Source organism: Netta rufina (assembly GCF_964035555.1).
Source record: "Netta rufina genome assembly, chromosome: 12".
In the NCBI taxonomy this organism is placed as follows: Eukaryota; Metazoa; Chordata; class Aves; order Anseriformes; family Anatidae; genus Netta; species Netta rufina.
This window is the reverse complement of record NC_140135.1, coordinates 3,348,932-3,370,060: the sequence shown is the minus strand read 5'-3', so window position 1 is coordinate 3,370,060 and position 21,129 is coordinate 3,348,932. Positions and strand designations below refer to the sequence as shown.

At 53.8% G+C, this 21,129-nt stretch overlaps 1 protein-coding gene across 2 annotated transcripts in view; it reads right to left on the bottom strand.

Annotated features, from left to right (window-relative positions):
* Positions 1 to 2,371: 2,371 nt before the first annotated feature.
* The window catches only part of GAB3 (GRB2 associated binding protein 3), a 54,071-nt gene continuing 35,313 nt past the window's right edge, over positions 2,372 to 21,129 (bottom strand). The window contains exons 2-10 of one of the 2 annotated variants that reach the window (XM_084294240.1): positions 19,411 to 19,714; positions 14,317 to 14,533; positions 12,991 to 13,463; positions 10,502 to 10,557; positions 9,270 to 9,525; positions 8,178 to 8,259; positions 6,616 to 6,718; positions 5,323 to 5,436; positions 2,372 to 4,386 (exon numbers count right to left, since the gene is read on the bottom strand). In XM_084294240.1, the coding sequence (XP_084150366.1) occupies positions 4,270 to 4,386; positions 5,323 to 5,436; positions 6,616 to 6,718; positions 8,178 to 8,259; positions 9,270 to 9,525; positions 10,502 to 10,557; positions 12,991 to 13,463; positions 14,317 to 14,533; positions 19,411 to 19,714 (1,722 nt within the window). In that variant the 3' untranslated portion in view covers positions 2,372 to 4,269. The remainder of the gene's footprint in view (positions 4,387 to 5,322; positions 5,437 to 6,615; positions 6,719 to 8,177; positions 8,260 to 9,269; positions 9,526 to 10,501; positions 10,558 to 12,990; positions 13,464 to 14,316; positions 14,534 to 19,410; positions 19,715 to 21,129) is intronic. The other variant, XM_084294241.1, reaches the window with a different exon arrangement.

Sequence of the window (21,129 nt, the reverse complement as noted above, 5' to 3'; positions counted from 1 at the left end):
ATAACAGAGATGACTGTTTAATGCTTCCCCACAGATTTACAAATACAAAAACAAGTATAATGCTTCATTTGCACAACACAAAAAGTTTATTCTTATTTGAACAAAAAATATTCTGGCTTCGAAATGGCAAAGTCTGCTATTTTGGTGGCTTTTTTTTTTTTTTTTTTTTTTCAAACCTGAGCAATTCTCGCGGAACAGGGGAACAAAGGAAAGGCATTGCCCTGTGCTTCATTCTCATCACAGCATCTGATGGTCTTTGAATTCCTCAACCACTGACTCACTGAAAGTCAATGCAACTCCCAAACGTACATCCAGGACGTAATCAGCTCAGCGGCGCGGAGAGCGGGCACTACCCTGGGCAAAAGCGAGCGGGTAGCAACCACCTGGCTCGAGTTAAATGGCTGTTGGCATTTCTCAGGTAAAGTGTTCCTATCTGACGGTAAGGTATTTAATGCTGTCTCCTGTAATAAAGGAGTTATAAATGGAAAATACGGTTTAGTCCAAAAAGCAAGAGTCCTGGATCCTGCTACGCTTTGCGTGATCACCAGAGGACTGCAGGAGGCGGCTGTGGTAACCTCAAATCGAGCGAAGACCTCGGGACCGAGCGCAACCCCCAGCAAGCACTTAAATCCTGCTCTCCTCAGGCAAGAAGTCCAGAGCAGTTTAATCCCTTTCCATTCCATCAGATTTACTTCCAGCAGGTGTTCTTGCACCCGCTGGCTGCAGATGATTTGGCAGCGGAGCCCCGTACCGGCCCCGACCTCCTCCTGCCTGTGCCGTGCCGGGCCAGCACCCCACGCTGCCGGCGCTGCAGGAGCCAGCTGGGCCCCACGGCCTCCTTGCGGGCCTCGCACAGCACCCACAGCACCAGTGCCGTCCGCCTGCCCTCCGCCTCGTCACGCAGTCCAGCTGCACCTGCAATCCCCGCGCGGCGCCGCTGCTAATTCCACAAAGCCCACTCCGCGTGGTTAACGCTTCTGCGCTTTGACCAAGAACCCCCAGCGGAGCTGGAGAAGGCACTACAGGTCCCAGCAGGGCAAAGCCAGCTCCCCAGGAGACAGGAGCTTCACGAGGGGCTGCTGGCCGTGCCACGCTCATAAAGGCGCAGAGCCTCCCTCTGCACTGACTCCCCTGATATTTTTACAAAATACAAACAAATAACGAAACAACAGCCCTGCAGCAAACAGAGGAGGCTACCAGAGGCATGCCTGGCATCCCGCCTCAACTACGTTTTCAGACATGGTGCTGTCAAAAGCTCTTTCGGTTTTCAGGTGCTTTCACAGTTTTTCTTTCCTCTTTGGCCAGCGAGCAGAATTTACTGAGCACTGCAGCATCTCTCCTCCTGCCCGCAGGTTGCAGGGATGCTGACAGCAGCATGCGGGTACGTCACTGGTGGCCCATGGCGAGGTGGTGGCTCCATTTCAGACTGAAATCCCTAGCGATGGGGGTGACCTCTGCAGTCAGCCTTTGCCATCCTCACACCACCCTCCTTTTATATACCCTCTTCGGAGTATTGCACAATTTGGCTATGTGGAGGGGACAAAAAGCATTTGGGGAGGCCTGCTCTGCTTTTAAACTTCTGCATTTTATTCGCTCCTGTTCTGTGCATTGTACTTGCACAGGAATACATGTCACAGACCCTGGAGTGGGACCTTAAATGAGAAATCTGAACAAAACCCCATACTTAGCTCTTAGTTTAGAAGTGAAAGTTAGAAGCCAGTAAGCTGTGTTCGATGGAGATAAGATAGCTCCGGGGCAGGAAGGAGACATGCGGAAGTTTAAGGGGGAGACTGAGCTAAGGACAGCCACCTCCAAGCTGAACATTTATATATTTTTAGGAAAATAAAACCAAAAGAGTTGCTCTTTCCTAAACTTCTGAATGACCCAGCAGCCACGTCTGTCCAAGTTTAAATAGTTTTACAACAAACTAGAATAACGAGCGTGACAGTTGTTCCTGATAGCTTGGTATTTTTCCACTTCAGAAGGTTTTCTGACAGCATGGAAAGAAACACTCCGGTAAAACACGAGCTGATTTGCACTCTCCTGCAGCCTGACTGGGAGGTTGGCATGCCCTCCCTCTGCAGCTGGGGCTCTGCAGCAGCTCAGCATCATTGTGCTCACCCTTTGCAGATGCTTTCTGTGCTTTGCAAGGCTCCTGAGCGTGATGGTCCCCTGATGCAATACACATCTCGTCCAGACATGCAACTCCACAATGCAGCTTTCTGCATACTGAAAGCTTTCAGGGACATTTGTTATTTGCACGCCTTGCAGTGGCACTTCTGAGCAGAGGCAGATGTGTTTCTAACTGCAGCCCTCCCTGGCACAGCCCTGCAGAGGTGTGGATCCCCACAGCCCCACCCTGAGCCCACTTCCTCTCTCCCATGGCTACACCCACAGCGCTCGCCTACATCAGTCTTAGGACCAAAAAAAAGGGGTTCAAAAACTAAACTTCACACCAGATTTACACTGAAAAGCTTGGATTATTTTCACAGCTTTTCCAAGCATCAGCTTTCATTGCAGCATAACCCCCTGCTTTCAACCAGCTTGTTTTCTAACCCAGGACAATTTCTGGGATGGGGCCAAGCGCCCAGTCAGCCAAGCTGCTGGCGAACCTCGCTCTTACAGGGTGCTCACCATGGAGCTCCCAGCTCTGCATCTGCTCTAAAGAGATGGCGAGGCCTGCGAGCACTTCAGCTCTCTTGAGGTAGGAGGAAAACGGTGTTTCTGCTCTCAAGGCTGCCCCTGCCAGCAGGCCGTGCAACCTGGCCACGTCTCCCACCCTGCGAGAGCTCAGGGGCTGCAGGCAGAAGGGAGAAGAGCAAGGAGGGACCTCCAGCGCCAGCGACGTCTGCAGCAATGTTCCTACAGCCTCTGCTCAGTCTGCAAGCATTTCGGGGAGGTCAGATGATGGCGGTACAACAGGCACACGAGGGAGGCCAGTGATTTGGCCCTGTCAAAGGGGAAATCTTCCGTAAGGGCCCTGGCTGGCTGTCCTCGCCGGCTGGATCACACCTCGCCGGCCAGCGGGACCTACCTGCAGGAGCAGAGCCTGCCAGGGCCGATCCAGCACGGGCCACGCTGCCCGTGCTCGAGTGGCTGTGCGCCACCTTAAACACAGGTCGCAGCCAAGCTTTGCAAAGTTAAATATGTCATAAACTATACACATATGTGATCCTGAGATAGCGCCCCTAACAAGTCCCAAGGTAGATAAGCTTCCTGAAGGCAGAGGTCCTCGCGCCGCCCGAGCGCATTGTTGTTTGCGTTTGGCAGGCTCGCCAGCCTCTCGCGGACCGTGCTGCGCTTCCTAATTCTCCTTTTTTTTTTTTGGGGTGGGTCTGATGAAACAATCAGTTTGATGACTGCTACCAGCAATTCCAATTGCATTTCTTCGCAGCTCGGATGAAAGCATTCTTGATCCTTTGCCAGGTCTCCCAAGACTTGCAGAAACAGGCTCACAGCTTCCCTTTCTATTTTTTGGCCGGCCAAGAGCTGTGTGTCAGCAGCCTCCTGCTAGAGGAGCAGCTGTGCTGTGCTGAGGACACTCCTCGAGATAGGAAGAAAACATCAGTAGTAATCAGACAGAGAGGCGACAAGCACGAGCCACAACAGAGAGCAGAAGCTTCACACGATGACCGTCAGCCGGAGGGTCAGCAACCGCGCGTCCCAGTCCCGGGTCCATACTCCTGTTTGGAGCTTCTGACAGCAGCAGCTCGGAGTCAGGCTTTTTAATCCCAGGGGAAAAAAAGCTATTTCCCCAAGTTCTCTTTGCTTGAGCGCTATATAAAAAGTTCTTTTTATTGTTTCAGTATTTAGCCCTTAGTTGATTAGTCACCGCTACCTGCCAGGTGCCTGCTGCCAGAAGCAGCCCGAGCACCCGCAGTGTCCGTAGGAACATCAAAAAATAGCTTTAGCAACTAGGAATTACACAACAGAGGGAGAAGACAGGGCTACCTAGATTAATGCGATGTGTAGTGGGTTTGTTAAGGTTAGGTGGACAACTCGTCCCAGAATCATGACAGAAAATGGTACCATGTAGCTTACCAGTAAGGGCAGTAAAAAGGGTAATGCGATCACCAGTGAACCACTCACTCATTCGACATACTATTTCCAGCCAAAATCAAAGGTTTCCGGTAAAAATGCCACTCCTCGGGAGATCGTAAGCATCTTACAGCTCCGCCTTTGAGCTCTGTGATAGCTGCTTCATTAACGTTGTGGTTCCAGTGCAAAAAAAAATAAAAAAAATCTCCTCCAGATCCCAACCTTCTTCCTTTAGACTTTTGATTGCCTCTCGTCTGTCCATTCCTGCTTAGTGTTCTGTAAAGCTTGAGTCTTCTGTTCATCCACCTGCACGTAGTCCACTCTCTGCTCCTCAGAAAGAAATGGTTTCTGTGAGAGACAAAAAACAACACATTTAGTTAGGCTGTGAAAAGGGAGGTGAGCGAAACCTGCCTTCATTTTCTGTTACCCCTCATTCCCTGCTTGCCTCGCTTCACCTCGAAGCTCCCAGTGCCACCAGCTGCCAGCAGCATTGCTCTGCAGCCTGCCAGAGCTGCAGCCACCCACCCGGCGCCCCGGTGCTCAGCCCCGCTTGCTTTGCCAAGCGAGGACACTGCCCTGGCTCTTCTGCCCCTGCAGATCATCACTGCCTTGTCACATCCTGCTGGGGATAACCTGCCTGCTTTTAACCAGAGAATGGTTTGCTTTTAAGAAAGCTTTGGTGTCCCAAGGCTTTTGCCTTCAGGAGGACTGGATAAAAAGCTGTACAGGACACAAAACTTCCCCAGCAGACAACAGTCTTGGCTTTGCTGCGGTACCTGCTCAGTGCCTGGGCAGGCTGGAAGCTCTTTGGAACAGGGTTTGCAGTTTCTCAGCGTTGCTAAAGAAATTAAAATGCTTTTGGAGATGCCAGAACAAAAGTGCACATCTTGCTGTGTTATGAGAGATGGTACAGTTTTTACCTAATGAATTTATCGTGGGTTGTAATACTTGTTACTGCAGAGAGACTGGGGGGAAAACCAGTAGGAAAGGGAGACTATGAAAATGGAAGAGCATGCCGAGACCCTTCAAGCACCAACAAGCTCACCCACGGGCCCCTCTGCTGCATGTCCCAGTGGAGCCTCCTGCCCTCTGCTGAGCTCAAGTTAATGGCAGCCCTACAAGGCAAGCTAAGGACACCCTGCCATCACCCTAATTCTGCTTTTATGGGGTTAATCTTGCCACTGGAAACAGGACTGGTACCTAACAGAGCATGGTTCTGGGTCTTTTCCTCCCAGCAGACACAAAGAAAGGAGGTTTGTTTTTTTTTGCACAGGGGACTCATACCTTCTGTACAGGGGATGGGGAAGCAGAATTAAAATCCAATGCTAAGTAATCAAGGTTAGATTTCCTTGTCCATGGAAAAGCACCACTGTATGGAGATGTTGCCTGTCTGTGTTCCTGTCAGGAAAGAAGAGAAACTTTTAATGCTCTTAAAACACCATCCCAGGAGGAAGCAGGACGGCACCGGGAGCAGGAGACTCTCCCGGCAGCACGAGTGAGGCCGGCCAGCACCCACGGGACAGCCTTTGGTGACGACCGGTGGGGTAAAGCTGACTAGCTGGGTACCACAAGGAAATGGAGAGTGCCTTTTTCTCCTGGTCGTTATGGCAAAACCAGCACACCCTGCTGAATCTCATTCTGATCTGGACAAGATCCCGAGGCAGGAGCCCAGCTCCTCGCCCCTGCCCCTGGAAGGCTCAGGTTCACAGGGGTGCCCGTGGAGCTGTCGTGGTAGTGTCTGTCCGCATCTAGTGCCAGGGAAATCAAGGCGACCACAAGCACGTGGGAGGTTTTAATTGACCAGAAAGTCAAACAGGCAGCAGTTACAACTGGAACTGCCCTACCAAGCAGATTTTGGTCTGGGAACGGTGTGGGTTGAAATTTGGGACGATTGTTTAAGGAGGCTGTGGTCAGTTTCGCAATGCATTTGTATGGCCACTGCTGCGGGGCCAGATCGGCAGACATGGGTCTCAAGTCTCTTGGTCTGAGCCAATTTCCACCTAAAACTCAAAGGAAACCGAGGCTCTGGTCTTTTGCAAGATATGGCTAGAGAGTGAATGAAGAAAAGGAAGCCACAAAGCCAGATGTTCTTCTCTCGTGGGATGGGAAGTGGGGTTAGTGCCACCAGCCAAAGCAGAAGCAATAGGAGCCGGCAATGGGCGTTCTGTTTCTGCACAATATTTGGTGTGTTTCTTTAGGAAGTGCGCTAACGGCTTTCTGTCATTTCCTAGGAGATTTCTGCAGGGCACACTTCTGAAAGGTGAAAAGATTTCAGTTGCCTTCGCCTTAATGAGTTCTCATGTAAATATGGCTGATCCCTGTGCTCTCTTGGAACTGCTCAGCAACATTCGTGGGTGAACAGCTGAGTTCTGCGGAGCAGAAGAAGGGCTCCCCTTATCTCTCTGTAAATCGGTCCCACTGTCTTGGGTTTAAAACCATTTCATCATTTTTTGTTCAAACAGAAGGCAAAGGACAAACCTCCTCAACATTTTTTCTTAGAAAACAAACTTCTGCATTCTCCATCAATGTGACAGAGCAGAATAAAGCAAAGGATGGCTGTGTGAAAATGAAGATTACCATATGAATGTAACTTTCTTCCTCTTCTCCGGAAACTGAATTGGCAAATATTCTTGCTGAATTAATACCGTCTCTTTCTGGTGAGATAAAGCTCATTCGATTGCTATGAAGAAAAACACAGGAGAGGTTAAGGAAGCATCTTACAGATGCTCTGAAATGAAGCCAAAGCCTGACACAGTCCATATGGGGAATAAACTCGCACTAACGCTGCAGCCTTTATGGAGAGGATGTCCAAAAACATTCCTTAGTTCCAGAAAGTGTTACGTTCCTCCAAGTGTCTTTTTATTTTAGGGGAGGATTTATGAAAGTTTGCCATCTCTGGCATGACAGAAAGCATAAAGCGTTGGAGCCATTCTCCAGCGAGGGGCACAGACAGCACTCATTAGGGTAACGAGCGCCGCTGGGGCAGCTAGCTACATGGGCACCCCTTTATGGGGACTGACACGAATTAAACAGCTACTGGAGGGGCACACGGAGGAGCTGGCTGGCTCCAAACCCTGTGTAAACACAGGCTGTCTGTGCCGTGGAGATGGCTGCAGCTCGGCCCTTGTTCGAGGAAATCTGCATCACGAGTGAATGACTGCAGGCTGGCACAGGGGGGTTAGTTAGTAGGAAACTGGGCGGCTACTTGGTGCAGCATGAACGGCGTAATTCCTTCTGCTTTATTAGTTCCGGGCAGCCTGCTTTTTAGTTTTGTTAACGTGAAATGTGCAAACACCCCCCTGAGCTCGTTATCCTTCAGGACTCCGCACTGTGTCAGCACTAATTAACCGCGGCGCTCTGGCAGGGCGCTGGGGAGGCAGGCTGCTGGGTTGCCCTCCCAGGCAGCCCGTGGGGTTAACTGCTTCGGAAAGGATGGGCTGGGACAGGGCTCCGCAGCCACCAAGCTCTCCCGCAAGCATCTCGCTGTGTCCTCCCCTCCTCTCGAGCTCCCTCAGGTTGAATCTCTGTGCAGCTGGAGCCCGACAGCACCACCCGTTCGCACTGCCTGTGTGAACAAAGGCGTTTCTTTTTCCCCACAGCTTGCTTCCAGGGCCACAAGGTCACATCGGCAGAGCAAACCTCAGTTTCCACGTGGCAGCACAGAAGCCTGCACCCAGGCTGCAAGTCAGGCAGATCTTGATCTTAACTAGTTCTCTTCTATCTCAGTTTTCAGAAACAAAAATGATGCCATCACTCCAGAAAAAAAATAAAATTGAGGCATGTGAAGCTTTTGGCCATCACGGCAGCCACACCAGAGCAGACTAGCTCTGGCCTTTCCCAAAGGAACCTTCACAAGAGATGGAGTTTCCTGCAAACCCCAATTTGCAAGATACCCAGAACACATCCCTCCTGACAGCACCGGGTGATGCTCAGCTCACTGGAGCTGCCAGTCTCGAAGGGGAGCCTTGCTTTTTAGAGACAGCAAAAGCCTGGTGGGTGCTGGAAGGAGCCCTGGGGAATTCTGGTATGTGGCCTTCACCAGGAAGCTGCATCGTGTGGAATGTGAGAAGTTACTTTTACCTCCATCCCACAACGTTAACATTTGAAAGATTGCAAGGGTGGGTTTCCTGGCGACTTACTAAGGCACGGTCCACATCCTGGTCACGGCAGCGTGCTCACGGATTGTGGAGAGGTTCCTCAGGTCCAGAGGAGGTGGCCGTGCTGCAGGGAGACACAAAGGGAACGGCATTTGCAAAAGCAGGGCTCAAGAAAAGCAGGAACTGATCAGAAAAATGCAAGCAATAGAGTATTTCACAGAACGTAACTGATACAGCCGAGATAGGAGTCAGTAACAGGTGACCACTTCAGGCAGTGCCGGAAAGCAAAGTCCCTCGTTTACTCAGAACCAGCAGGATAAATACATCGGGCACCAGGAGAGCAAACGCCCTGCAAGATCTATGCCTGACCCTTGTCTCAGCGCAGCCCAGCCCATGCTGCCTGCAATGGACAGGTCAGCTTCAGGTCATGGCAGGCTTTGGGCTCTCTCCTCAACCCAAAGGTCCTACACGTGGCAGTCTCTCCTTGCACCTCCACACGTTTTCCTTTCAGTTCTCAAAACCCTCCAAGCAAGGACCTGAGCTTGCTTTGCTTCCTGGCAGTGCTCTGCATTTCTCCCCCTGCTTCACGTAGCATTTCCTCAACCCATTCCTGAGTACCCCTGTGGCTCTGTAGCCCAAACAGCTTTACCACAGGCTAGGCTTTGGCAATTTTTTTTCTGCATAGCCATATTTCGTCACCAGTATATCATCAACCCAAATTTTGGAAGTGCTATGAGAAGCTGGAATGGAAAGTAACAGTATCTGCAGGAAATTCCTGGTGAACCCAAGGCAGCTGCACCCAGCCAGCAGAGGTTTAGCCAACAGCCCACACGCCAAGTGGAGGATTTGAGTGTTTGGATGCCCCGTTCCTGGGAGGCAGCAGCACGCAGGGTTAGCCTCCTGTTTTGCTACAGAGTGGGTCCACACCCCTGCCCCACGCTGACGTGGCTGCAGAAGTGGCCACAGACACACAGACACTTTTCCTCTGCTTGCAAGCAGCCCCCTGGATGCACCCCGCTACGCCACAGTCCTCAAGGCTCCTACACAGGGATTCAGCCCCTTCTAGAGAGGGAAAAAGCCTTGAAACGCGCCACGGCCGCCCGCAGCCTAGACGCTCTTTAGGTCTGGCCTTACATTTCCTGCGAGGCTTGAGGTCTCGGTTCACCGGAGGCGGCTCCAGGTCGGAGGGCAGCTCGGGCAAGGGGCTGGTGAGTTTTTCAGTGCTGACGACGGGGAAGGTGAAGGTGGCCGAGCTGGGGCTCATGGGGATGTAGCCGTCGGGTGAGCAGTCGGAGCCGGGCGCCGAGGGAGAGGTGCTGGGGCGCATGGGCACGTAACTGTCCTCCGCGCCATCCGCGGCCGTCGAGTAGAGCGGGGAGAACCGGCAGGGCTTCGGCAGCAAGGGAGGAAAGGAGAAAGAAACGGTGGTGAACAAACAGCTCGCCCCGAGTGGCTCGGGAGGTCCTGCTGGGACCTTGCCATGACACGCAAGGACGGGAGACACACTCGGTTCGGGTGCTCGTGCCAGCTTGGGAGGAGCTCAGCGCCTTGCTGCTGGACGCTAGGACCAAACCTAGGGGTGACTGAAGTAGGTCTGCCTCTCCCAGCAGCAATTCTGACCTACAGGATGAAGGAAGTCCTTTCACACAAACAACTTCTGAAAGGAGAACAACTGGGTTTTTGCACATGTAGAAGCCGAGAGAGCAGAGATACAGGCAGATGAGTTACTTCTGATAGCTGAACATAACCACTAAAGGTTGATCACCAACCCTGCAAGCTTCCAGAGGAGAGGAACACAAGCTGCACACCACCAAGGCTTGCATACAAGCAGCAAAGGAGCTCCCCCACAGAAAGCAGCGCTCAGTGCCAGACAGCAGGCTGGTTGCGTGGTGCCTGGTGGTGCCACACGTAACCCACATCTGTGCAAGCTGGGCCAGGAGCTTTGGGCTGACACAGTGCTGAATCACAGGGGCTTTGCTCACAGCCTTTCCTACATCCTGAGGAGGAGATAGCCCTCAGGATCAGGAAGAAATAGGCTTCTTTAAACCTCTTTTTTCCCCAAGAGGGAAGCGGCTTTCTCAGGTGCCTGTGGTCAACAGTTTCATTCTTGAAGTTACTGGAGTCCTTCACAGCAGACCTGCCTTTGTCTGCTTTAAAACCAGGGGCTCCATGTTGTGGCCTCCCTCTTCCCATGGCCACAGAGAAGCAGTACAGAAGTTGTCTGAAGCCAAGGGCTGCTTCTTCCTACTTTTTAATTATTTTTTTTTGCTGAGTCCAGCAGATGACTGACTACCAGAATGTGAAATGAGTCACTTGCTGAAGCCCGCATGCATCAGTGTTTAAGTTTACGCAAGCAGAGTACTCACCAAATTCAAGCTAAGCCTCTTGTCCCGACTTCTTAAAGAACTGCCTTCCATGTCTGCTGCACAGAAAAAAGCGATTAAAAATGTGCAAGGTAGTCCAACCTGGTGGAACAATGCTGGAGTAAAGCACATGGCCCTAAACAAACTGGAATGTTACAGAGATTCCCAAACTCCTGGTATGTACCCTGAATGAGGAAACCCAATGACACACAAGACCAGAACCAACTTGGTAGTGTTTCAAGAGCAATTTCGGCTATTTTAAGTGTGATGAAGCCAAGGAACAGGATCGTGTAACCCTGCTGTAACTGAGACTTCCCATACTCACAAGCAGATGGGGAGAAAGACTGGTGTGGTACAGAGAGCAAGCAAGCAAGCAGACTAACATCTGAACCCAGTATCTGCTCTAGTCCCTCTGTTTCCCATCTCTCAGATACAGAATTGCACCACAGGGACGTAGGGAAGGTTATTTTGCTGTTTGGAAAGCATTTGGGTGCCTGGGATGCGGGGTGCCTGGGAAACACATGTTGTTCTAGCAAGGGTGCATGAGCAAGCCTAACGAAGGGGGGAAATTCTTCTCTTTGCAGCCCAGAAATGCTGACACAAGGCACGTGGCTTGAGCTGCTGGGGGACAAACCGCCAGAGGGAAGGTTCCCTTGTGCAGGCTGGCCTCCTCTTGGTGTAGGTCAACTTGTTTGTTGAAGGAAAAGGCAACAAAAATTGAAAAATGGCTTTCAATCCCTAGATCAGCAGTGGTAGCTGCTGGAATGTTTCTGTCTGATTTTACTGTGGATAATGGAAGGCTGTTACAGTTTGTTTTCAAGGAAGGCAGAAAAAGGAACTGGGGGAATCGGAGGAAACAGAACTGCTGTCACTCCTACCACATGGGCGCGTATACGGGCACACACACAGACGTGTACGGTTACAGACATTTCTACCCCTGCTTACAACCACCACCCTTTTCTGGAAAATGACTTTCTGATCAAAAAAGTGCTTTTCCGTGCTCTCAGGGCCCCCAGGTAGGAGCACGGTTTGCCCTGCACCCTGCTGTGGCCGGGGAGATGCCTGTGCTGCACCGCAGCTCGGGGCTGAGCGCAGCAGTGCGGAGGAGAAGGACGCAGCGCTGCTGGTGCGGGTGCACATGCATCGGGGTGGGCAGGCGTCCTGCGATGGATACACTTCCTTCGTTTGGCACAAAAGCAGTCAGGCACACCGGTAGGTGCCAGGGTACAGGTGCTTTACCAGCCCATACTACCTTTGCAGCAGGTCAATTCACAGCCATGCAGCTTTTACACATTGCTAAGGGCAAAAAAAAAAAAGAACTAAACTCAAGTGGGCTCACTGCAGGAGCCCACGAGCTGCAGCTGCTTCCTCCCTGTTTCTTTTTCAGACCGTCCTTTGTGAAGCACATTTTAATTCAGAGTTTAACCTTTCAAATAGTTTCAGCTGCACTTGGGGGAAGAGAAAAAAAAAACAGCAGCACTTATTAATTCATTGCTGCCCCCTGTCAGGCAGAGATAACCTTGCAGCACAGCAGCAGAACATGACATTTGGACACTTAATCCTCTTAAGAACCCTTTGGTGTAAATTGGGATGGAGAAACATTAACCACCTCACGCGTGCCAGCAGGGCTGGAGCAGCATATACGTGGAAGCAAAAGCAGTGTTTTTCAGGGAGCAAGCAGGCGTAACTGATAATGAAGAAGAGCATTTCCACCGATGGGTGTTTCTGCAGAAACCTTCCAAGAATTGTTTGTAGACTGATAAACAGCCCGGGCAGAGCTCTCCTTGCTCTGCTGCCTGAGCTTGGAGGGCAAGATCTAACGGCCCCAGACACTGAGAGCCCATTCAGACTACAGGGGCCTGAAGGATGCTCACCCATAAAACCCTGCCTTGTCTCCTCATCAAAACTGACACGTCTCTGCAAAATATTTGATGCTTTCCAGCCAGCTGCTTCCCTCTGTTCTGTGGCTTCACAACATAAAACTCGCACCTACTGTGTACACTGGATTTTGTCACCTGGATGTTCCTGGTTTTCAACCATTATTTGGTCTGAGATGGTTTTCAAGAACCAAAAAGGCACCCCCGCTGGGAGCAGGGCTTGCTTTGCAGCCGTCTCCCTCTGCAGCAGGTTTTCAGGCTAGCCAGGAGGAAATGCCAGGACAGAGGGGGATTTGCTGAAGGACATCAAGTCCCCAGCTCACCCAGGATTACATCCCATCCCCAGCACCTCCCTGGCGTCCTGTCCTTTAAGCATGAGAAAAGAAACACTGCTGTTACGGAGAGGACTCTGTGCAGAGCCACAAAGGCACTTCCCCTGGGCAAGCCCACGCTTTGACCTTCAGAAACAGAGGGGTAGGAGCTGAATGCAAGTGATGGACAGGTCCAAACCCTGCTCGCACCATTTTGGGGCTGCCATGAAGTATCACAGCGGGAGAGCAGGCAGTGGGCACCCTCCCACCCCTCCCAGTGCCAGCAGCTCCGAGACACGCTCACCTTTCCAGTTCCTGACGTTGTCCAGGCTGGACAGGGAGATCCTCCTGGGCACCAGCGCCACTGGAGCCCGGCAGGTCCCCGCGTGGCCGTTCTGCAGCACCCTGCCGCCCGCCTCGTCCCCTCGCCTGTCCAAGAAGTGGGTGGGCTTGGGGGGCCGCGGGGGGGGCGTGTTGGAGAGCACATCCAGCTGGCTCACGCCGTAGGGCAGCGCGCTTTGGCTCTGCTCAGTCTGAAAGGTTGGCGTCAGCGGCGTCCCCAGCAGTAGAGAGGAGGAGGAAAAGTCACTGGGTGTCCCGCTCACATCGGCACTCCTGGGCACGGCGCCGGGGTTTGCCAGCAGGGCCGTGTCCTGGTGCACGGCACCGCAGGGCTGCACGAGGTACAGCGAGGGCTGGGACTGCAGTGAGTCGACAAACACGTCATCCGATGAGGTCTGCTCCAGGGATCTGTCCGAGTTGGACCAGCTGTCACACCTGCACGGGGCAGAGAGCAGGGCTGCTGCTTGCCTCTTCTCCTGCCTGCAGCCGGGTGAGCGTGCGGGGCTGGGGGGTAAAACCTGCTGGGAGCGGCTCCATGGGCCGCTTTGCACTCCCAGCTTGGAAAATGCCCACTGACCACTTTGTGGTTTTCTTTCTGCTGGCACTTGGCCCTGCACACCCTCAGGGCACTGTCCAGGCCCTGTCCTCACCCCCAGGGCAGCGTGGCCAGCAGCGATGCTCCTCCACCAGCCCTGTAAGGCTGAGCCCTCCGCGTGAGGAGTCCTCACACCACCACACCTCAAATTTCAACCTCCACGCTGCAGCGTTTGCTACAACCCCTATTTCCCTGTCTGGTTACCAGGCAAGTGGAGAAGTGGCTCCCAAAGCTGCGTGCTCGCCAAGCGAGGCATCTGTTGTGCTGCAGGAACCCAAGTTAAAAACCAGGGGGACTTTCAGAGAAGGAAGGAGAGGAGCACTAGCACTGTCCTGCCGAGGCTTCACCCATTCTTTCCTCCCGAGTGACAGCGTGTGACAAAAAGCACAGTCTGAGCCCAGATCTGTCCCCTCCCTGTGGCCATGGAGGGTCCCCCCGACCTGAGCATGGGGCACTTTGAGCACCTGGGGCAGCAGCAGGCGGAAAGAGCACCTGGAGGGAGACTGCACGGGCCAGGACTGACAGCTGACGCTTGACCGCTCACCTCCTCTACAGAAAGCCCCCCGAGAAATGGCTTTCTGAGGGTCCCATCGGGCTCGGGAGCTGCAAGACTCCAGGACCAGTTTGCCCCAGCTTCCCAGGGGCACGCCGGGGTGGCTGCAGCCCGAGGTGTGCGGTGGAGCCCGGAGTTACCTGGTGTGGCTGAGCTTGCCCGACTCGCAGTTGGAGAGGAAGAGGTAGTCGGGGAGGAAGACCGACTCCGACTCGCTGGGGGTCTCCTCTGTGGCAGAAGCGTCGGCAGCGGCCTGCTCGACCGAGAAGGAGGGGTCGGCGATGCGGGAGGCGTGGGTGGAGGCGGCTGGCGAGGGCTGCGGGGACGAGGTGGTGTGGGACAGGCTCTCCACCGAACCTGCAGGGAGAAGCGATGGCCCCAGCTGAGCCACAGCGGGGCGAGGCGAGGAGGCGTTGCGGGGAGCAGGGCTGTGTGGGCTGGGCCCTGTCCCACAGGGTGAGATGCGAGGGCCCCAGCAGGCCGAGCCAGCCCTCAGTGCCTGCACCGTGCTGGCTGCCGTGGTCACCCCTCAGCCCCGGGGCGTATGGGGAGGGCACCACCAGCGAGGAACCCACCCCTCCGGTGACACCACACCTCCACATCAGCCCCGGCAGGCTTCCCCCCGGCTCCTTCCCCCTCTGAGCCAAAAGAAGCAGGAAAAAAGCCAAATTCTTCCTCGCCCTACCCCGTGGCTTGCCCCTTTCAAGCAGGGGGAGCCATCTCCTTCCTTCTCTACCAGCTGTTTCCTCCTGATAGCTTGGATTTGCAGTACTGCAGCAAACCCCAGGTTGCAGAGCACTCGCACGCGTGCTTCAACTCGAGCTTATTCAGCAAAGCGTTTGCTTAATTTTCAGCAGGTGCCTGGAGCAGCAGGACTGCAGCGGCCCTCTTGGCCCCAGCGATCATCTGAAGGGAACAGCTTTTCCAGGCTTTCAGGCTCGTGAAGCAGGGCTGACGGCTGAAGCCTTCCCAGCTGAAAAATAACTTCTCTTTTCCATCCTGCTGGCTCAGGCACTGGCTCAGCCTGCAGAGCCTGGACTCGGAGCTGGCTTGCAAGCTGAGGGGGATCAAATATGCACCAGGCTAACTCCACAGAGACCTCAGCGAGCATGTGAACATCACCATCTGACCACGTATTTAAAGAAATAACAAAACCAACACAGTGCACAAGAAAAATAAATGACATTGTGGATTACTAGCACAGAGACTGAACAGGCCTGAGCTCCATCTGCTACTCGCAGGGTTTAGCCTCAGATTATCCCATCAGGAAGGGCTGTGAGCTGCACAACACATGGCAGGTCTGCACCGTCCCCGTCCCTGCCGCTCGCCGTGGCTGCCCTTCTTTAGCCTTTGGGGACGTGGCTACCCAGAGCCAGCTCCTGGCCCCCCATCCCAGTTCCCACCAGCTCTGCTGGGAACCGCATCAGGCGTGCATTAAAGTCGTGCTGCGGCGGCAGCTGGGGAGAATGAATTATGCATGGCCATTTTCAAGGGAGAGCAGGCAGAAAATAGGTTCCGTGCCTCTCCCCCTCTGTCCTCCCGTTTGCCAGCAAGGCTGAGCACAGCGCTTCGGCTGGCAAAATAGCTGTTTTGGTGGGTACTAACCCCAAAACCTCTGCCCTGCACTGACGGGAAGACTCACCATGGAGGATGCCCCATCAACTTTCCCTGTCAATGTAGGTCTTGGAAAACCAGAAGGCTTCTCCCTCCTGCTACAGACCCCAGCTCCAAAACTGTCCTTGTGCAATGGCACAATGGGTGAAAGCGGGGGTCCCTGCCTGCAGCTCCCCCCCACCACACCGGGCTGCAGGGAGGTGGAGACGCTGCCAGAGGCTGACATGAAAGAGCAGCCTTGAGGAGTGCAGGGAGGGATTTCCTCCCGAGGAGGGCTGGGAGGAGCCCTCACACTTCCCCTGACTCCCACACATGGGCCGGGCGCTGCCACCAGCAGGCCTGCTGCTCAGCGGGGACACGAAGGGGACGCCCCGAGTGGGGACAGCAGGGTTCCTGCAGGAACGGGGCTCCTGGCTCCCCGCGTCCCAGCGCGCTGCCCTGGCTGCCAGAGGTGTCCTCAGGGGGGCTGCAGCGAGCTCCCAGGGTGTCAAACCACTTCTCAGCAAGGTTTAAAAACAAAAAACATGCATTAAAAGCAGCAAAGAAACCATCAGAAAGGAGCAGGAAGGGAGAAAGTCCCAGGATGGGTGCGAGCAGGAGTGACCGGAGCTGTGGGGAAGTGAGGGAGGGGTGGATGGAGTGCAGGAGCAGAGGGCTCCTGTCCAGCTTCCCGCAGCCAGGAGGGACCACGGGTGACCGGTTGCTTCAGGTGACAGCGGTGACATCCTGGGTGTCAGGCTCCATCGTGCTGGGGGAGAAGGTGGAGGTACAGGGGGGTGATGGAGACAGGCGGGGATCAGTAGGGGCTGCATGGGGAGGAAGCAAGGCATTTACACGGGGTGAGGAGCAATACCTGGAAGAGCCCAAGAGGGAGCCCAAGAGGGAACCTCTTCCTCCCCCAGCAGCTCCCGTGCCTTCAGCACAGCCACGGGCACAGTTCCTTGTGGCAGCCGAGTGCCATGGGGCGAGGGTGGCCGGTGGCTGGTGGCCAGCCCGTCCCGCCTGCCGCCCGCCCAGGTGCTTCCTGACATCTGCTGGAGCTCGCGCTTCCCCTCCCCCGGCCAGCCGGCCCCTCCTGTTGACTAAAACGTTGGCCTGACGGGGCCAGCTCCGAGCTGCCTAAATGTCGAACCCGAGGCCTCTGGTGAGGAGGAGCCGGCTGTGAGCTTGGCTTCGTCGTGGCTGTCAGGGGCTGAGCCACGGCACAGAGCCACGACCGCGCTGTCTGTGCCCACAGAGCATCAGTTCGGGGGTTCACTGGTTCGGGGTTTGGCCTCAAAGCTACCGTGAATTCTCAGAGAGATGCCAGGATTGTAAGCGATTGATTTCCCACTGTGGTATTGGCTGTGAGAGTCACCTCAATGCGGAGCAGCTCGGTAAGGTTTCCTGCTCTGCATGTGCCTTCCTTGCGGTGATTCATTGCAGGGACCGTGCCTTGTAGCGGTAGCGTTCACATTAAAAAAGCGTGCTGCATTTAATAGGGCTTTTCTTATGCTAATTTTTAGGAGTAATTTGTTTAAACCTCCAACCTCTTGGGGGATTTCTGTGCTCCCAGAAAGCTGAAGCAATTTATCGGTATTTGAAACGTGCCGTGCAAGCTGTGCAACTGTGCAGGCTGAAATCAGAGGGCAGGAACAGAAGCTGAACATGCCCTGCAGCCTGAGCCAAATCCACACCAGACCCGACCACACTGGCAGGAGCTGCGGGCTAAATAGGAGGTGTTATTTGCCAGGAGGGATGTAGCAAGTGCATGGCTGGAAGCTCAGCTTACACTGCCCGCGATGCAGACTGCAGGCTCAGCTGCCAGACTTTACACTGAACCCAGACAAATGCTCTGCACTGCAGGGGATATTTGCCTCGAGGAACAGAGCAGAAAGCTGGGATGTCAGCTCTTCAGCCTGCCACAGCAAGAGCTGTCACTTCTCATCCATCAGCATCTACACTGGTGGTCTTGGCTGGGAAACACCCGTAGGATTCTGCCAGTGCTGCCCACATACAAGCCACACTACACTCGAGCAGTACAACAGAGGTTTCTAGTAATAATGCATCTTTCCTGGGGAGTGCCTTGGCTCCTCTGCCTCAGATCACACCTCCTTGGGCACGTCCTCAATGCAGTGCCAGAAGCCTACACGTACATTGGAAAGACAAAGAAATACATTTGGTTCTTTGTCTTGCGAGGGAAGACAGCTTCGTGTCAGGCTGATTGGTAAAGCTGCATCCGATGCAGCACCGCAGCGAGAGCAGCAGCACAAGGGCGACAGCTCCATTTCAGCAAGGGCCAACCAGCAGGGAGCGGGTCACTGGACAGTCCCTAATTACCCCAAACTCCGATGGACTTGGGGGATGACTGCCATCCCCCAAAGCTCAACTCTTCAAGCTGTACCCATGGGCAGTGTGTACTGGCACAAGAACATGTGCCAGCAAGTTTTCCTGGTGCTCTCTAGAGCCAACATGAAAACGGCAGACATCAGATTCATAACAGGAACGCTGCAGAGCTCTTCCACTCCCATTTCCCCTCAGAATAAACTACTGAAAAGATGATTAAAGAAGGCGAGGAACTGGGATAGGTTAAAACCAAACATCTCATGGCCTTTTGCTTCCTCTCTGCCAGGTAAGGGTATGCCCACGCAGCAGTGGGAGCACAGCAGCACACCGACCATGGCAGGATAGACCGCCCCTAAACATCTTGCTGCCCTTTGAGTCCCCTGGTGGGGCCGAGTCCCTCCATCACCACCCTTTTCTGCCCTCAGGCTGGCTTTTATCACCACGAAGGGCTTAGCCCTGACTCACTTCCTACAAAGCTCTGAAACTGCTGCTGTATCTGCCCATTGGAAATGTCAAGGGAAAGACAGATGGCTGTTATCTGAGCCTGATTTTCTCATTTGAAAGGTAAGTTGATGATGACATGGGTCCTGGCTTTAATTCCTGGCTAGATCCCTCTTGGAGTGGTTAGCTCCTGGAAGCTCTCCAGGAAACTCACCCCGCTGACTGCCCGCAGGTGTGGGGCTGGCAGAACAGGCCGGCTTCGTGCTGCACTGGAGGACCATCGCTTTAGCCTAGACAGACACCCCTAGCTCTCTCCTGTCCTCTGCCTTTGCTTTATTTTTCTTCTCACTAATAGGCTAGGATAGTTCACCATTTTCGTCATTGATTTATGTGTGCACATACACCCAGATCTGCGCACATTCCACGTTCAACAAAGCTTGAGAAAACGCGAGTTTTGCAGAACACTTTCCTGGAACAGGTGTCTTACGTTAAGCCAAACTAAATAAACATGGGCCGTGTAATGAAATAAACAACCCCAGAAGATAACACTCAATCAGCTTTTCACATAAACAGTACCTTTTCTTATTAAGGACCTGCTGTTTATTCTAGCAGCGATTGCTTCATCGACGTGAGACCAAGCGGCCAGCTCTTATTTCCGCCCAGCAGAAGCCAGCCCCCCAGTAACCTTCAGAGCAGGGTCTGCACCGCCTCAGGACCACGTGGAGCTGTAGGAGATGTTAAGTCCCACATCCCTTGCCACCCCAACGAGCCCCATGCTTCCTTTTGCCCCGAGCAATGCTATGGAAAACCCCAACCTCAAGCCAGCCCCAAGCCCCAAGATAGCACGATCCTACCTGTGCCATCTTCCAGATGCCCGAAGTTGCAGATCTGGCTGATGTTGTGCACCCAGATCTGCATCTCCTCCTCGGTTTTGGCCACCAGGTAAAAGGTGCGGTAGGTGGTTCTCACGATGAAGACAAAGTTGTTCTGAAACTCTTTCCTGATGAAGTTGGGCCCCGAGTGCTTCAGCACTTCGCACTCGTTGAGGTCGATGATGCGGATGGGCTTTTTGGAGTGGTTGTTCCTGTAGTACTCCAGCACGTCGGGGTTCCCGCTCATGCGGCCTCGGCGCAGCACGAACCAGCGCTTCCTCCATGCCTGCGGGTGGCACAGACAGGGCCCGTCAGCCTCGCGACACAGCCAGCAGCACTTTTTGGCGTTAGGGCTTGTTAATAAACCTGTGGGAATGGGACTTGGACCCGAAGTGTTTGCTCTCAGCTTGCGTTTGGGGCAGGATGAGGAGAAGGGCTGTCACCTGGGGGAGCACAGGGAACACGGCTTCTCTCTCCTCTCGCCCTCAGCCTGCCAGCATGGTGCGATGGCTCTGATGCTTCACCTGCCTTTAGCTACAGCGGGTGAACCCAGAAGAGATTGTAACACGTTTTCCTTTCAGCTGGGACCACACCGTGTGCTGCAGCACGTGAGCTAACACCTGGCAGCACGCACCTCCTGCCCAAAGCGAGGCCTCCGGATGACCCGCACAGCTTCCCGGGCCAGGAAAAAAGCTGTTAATGAGCTGCCAGCTACTTCTGGAAGCCCAGAGCAAACCCTGAGGGAGCTGTAGTGCTAAGAAGTTAAGCGGGAACCTCCCCAGCGCTGCAGAACATCTGTTTACCCAGACTCTGCTTCCAGGGACGCCGCAACCTGCACCAACCCCTGTCAGCACCGGCATCTCCTGGGCCCACATGGCTGAAGGCACGGGACCCACACAGGCTAAAACGAAGACTGAGATGCCGCATCACTTCGTTAAGCTGCACGCAAGTTTCTAGGAACAAAATAACATTTTCCGCTCCTCCAGCAGCTGCTGCAGTTCAGCAGCAGCACGAGAGCCCCTGCGCTGATTACAGCTGTCACCAGCACGCTTACTTCAAGGGCCAAGAGGAATCCACCCTGAGCTCTGCTCCGCAGAGGAAAGCTGAAGCAAGGTGTTGGGAGCTTCCCTTCAGCAAACTCCTTGCAAATAGCGTTTGGATAAAACCAGCTCTGACGGCAGCCCCGTGGGGGCAAAGGGGCTTGCACAATGCCCCGGTACACAGCCCCATAGAGCCCCAGATGCTCTAATTGCCTTCATCAGTTAAAAGTTTAGCAATGAAACATCTAACAACCACCCCCTGCCTAAGCATTACGCAAGTGCTCACCGCAAAGCGACTCATCACAATGTGAACCTGGGCAATCGCTTGCACTTGGGTTCACCACAGTGCTCCTTTCGCAGGGCGGCTGTCGGACTGACACCCAACCTGCTGGCCTTGGTGCAAAGTAACTGATGGCAGGATGCTGTCACTACATCGTACAAATCCTTACCGGGACACTTGGGGCTCAGTACAGGCACTACAGATTTCACCGACAGTTCCTGTGAGTACAGCAACAGTGAAAGCAACCAACAAAAAAATAGCAATCCTTTGTTAGGAGGTGTTTGATTTATTTTCCCCCCGCACTTAACAGAGGTTTCCTCACAGTGCAAAGCTTTTGCCTTTCCATACTCATCTGATATTTTATCTAGAGATGAATCTACT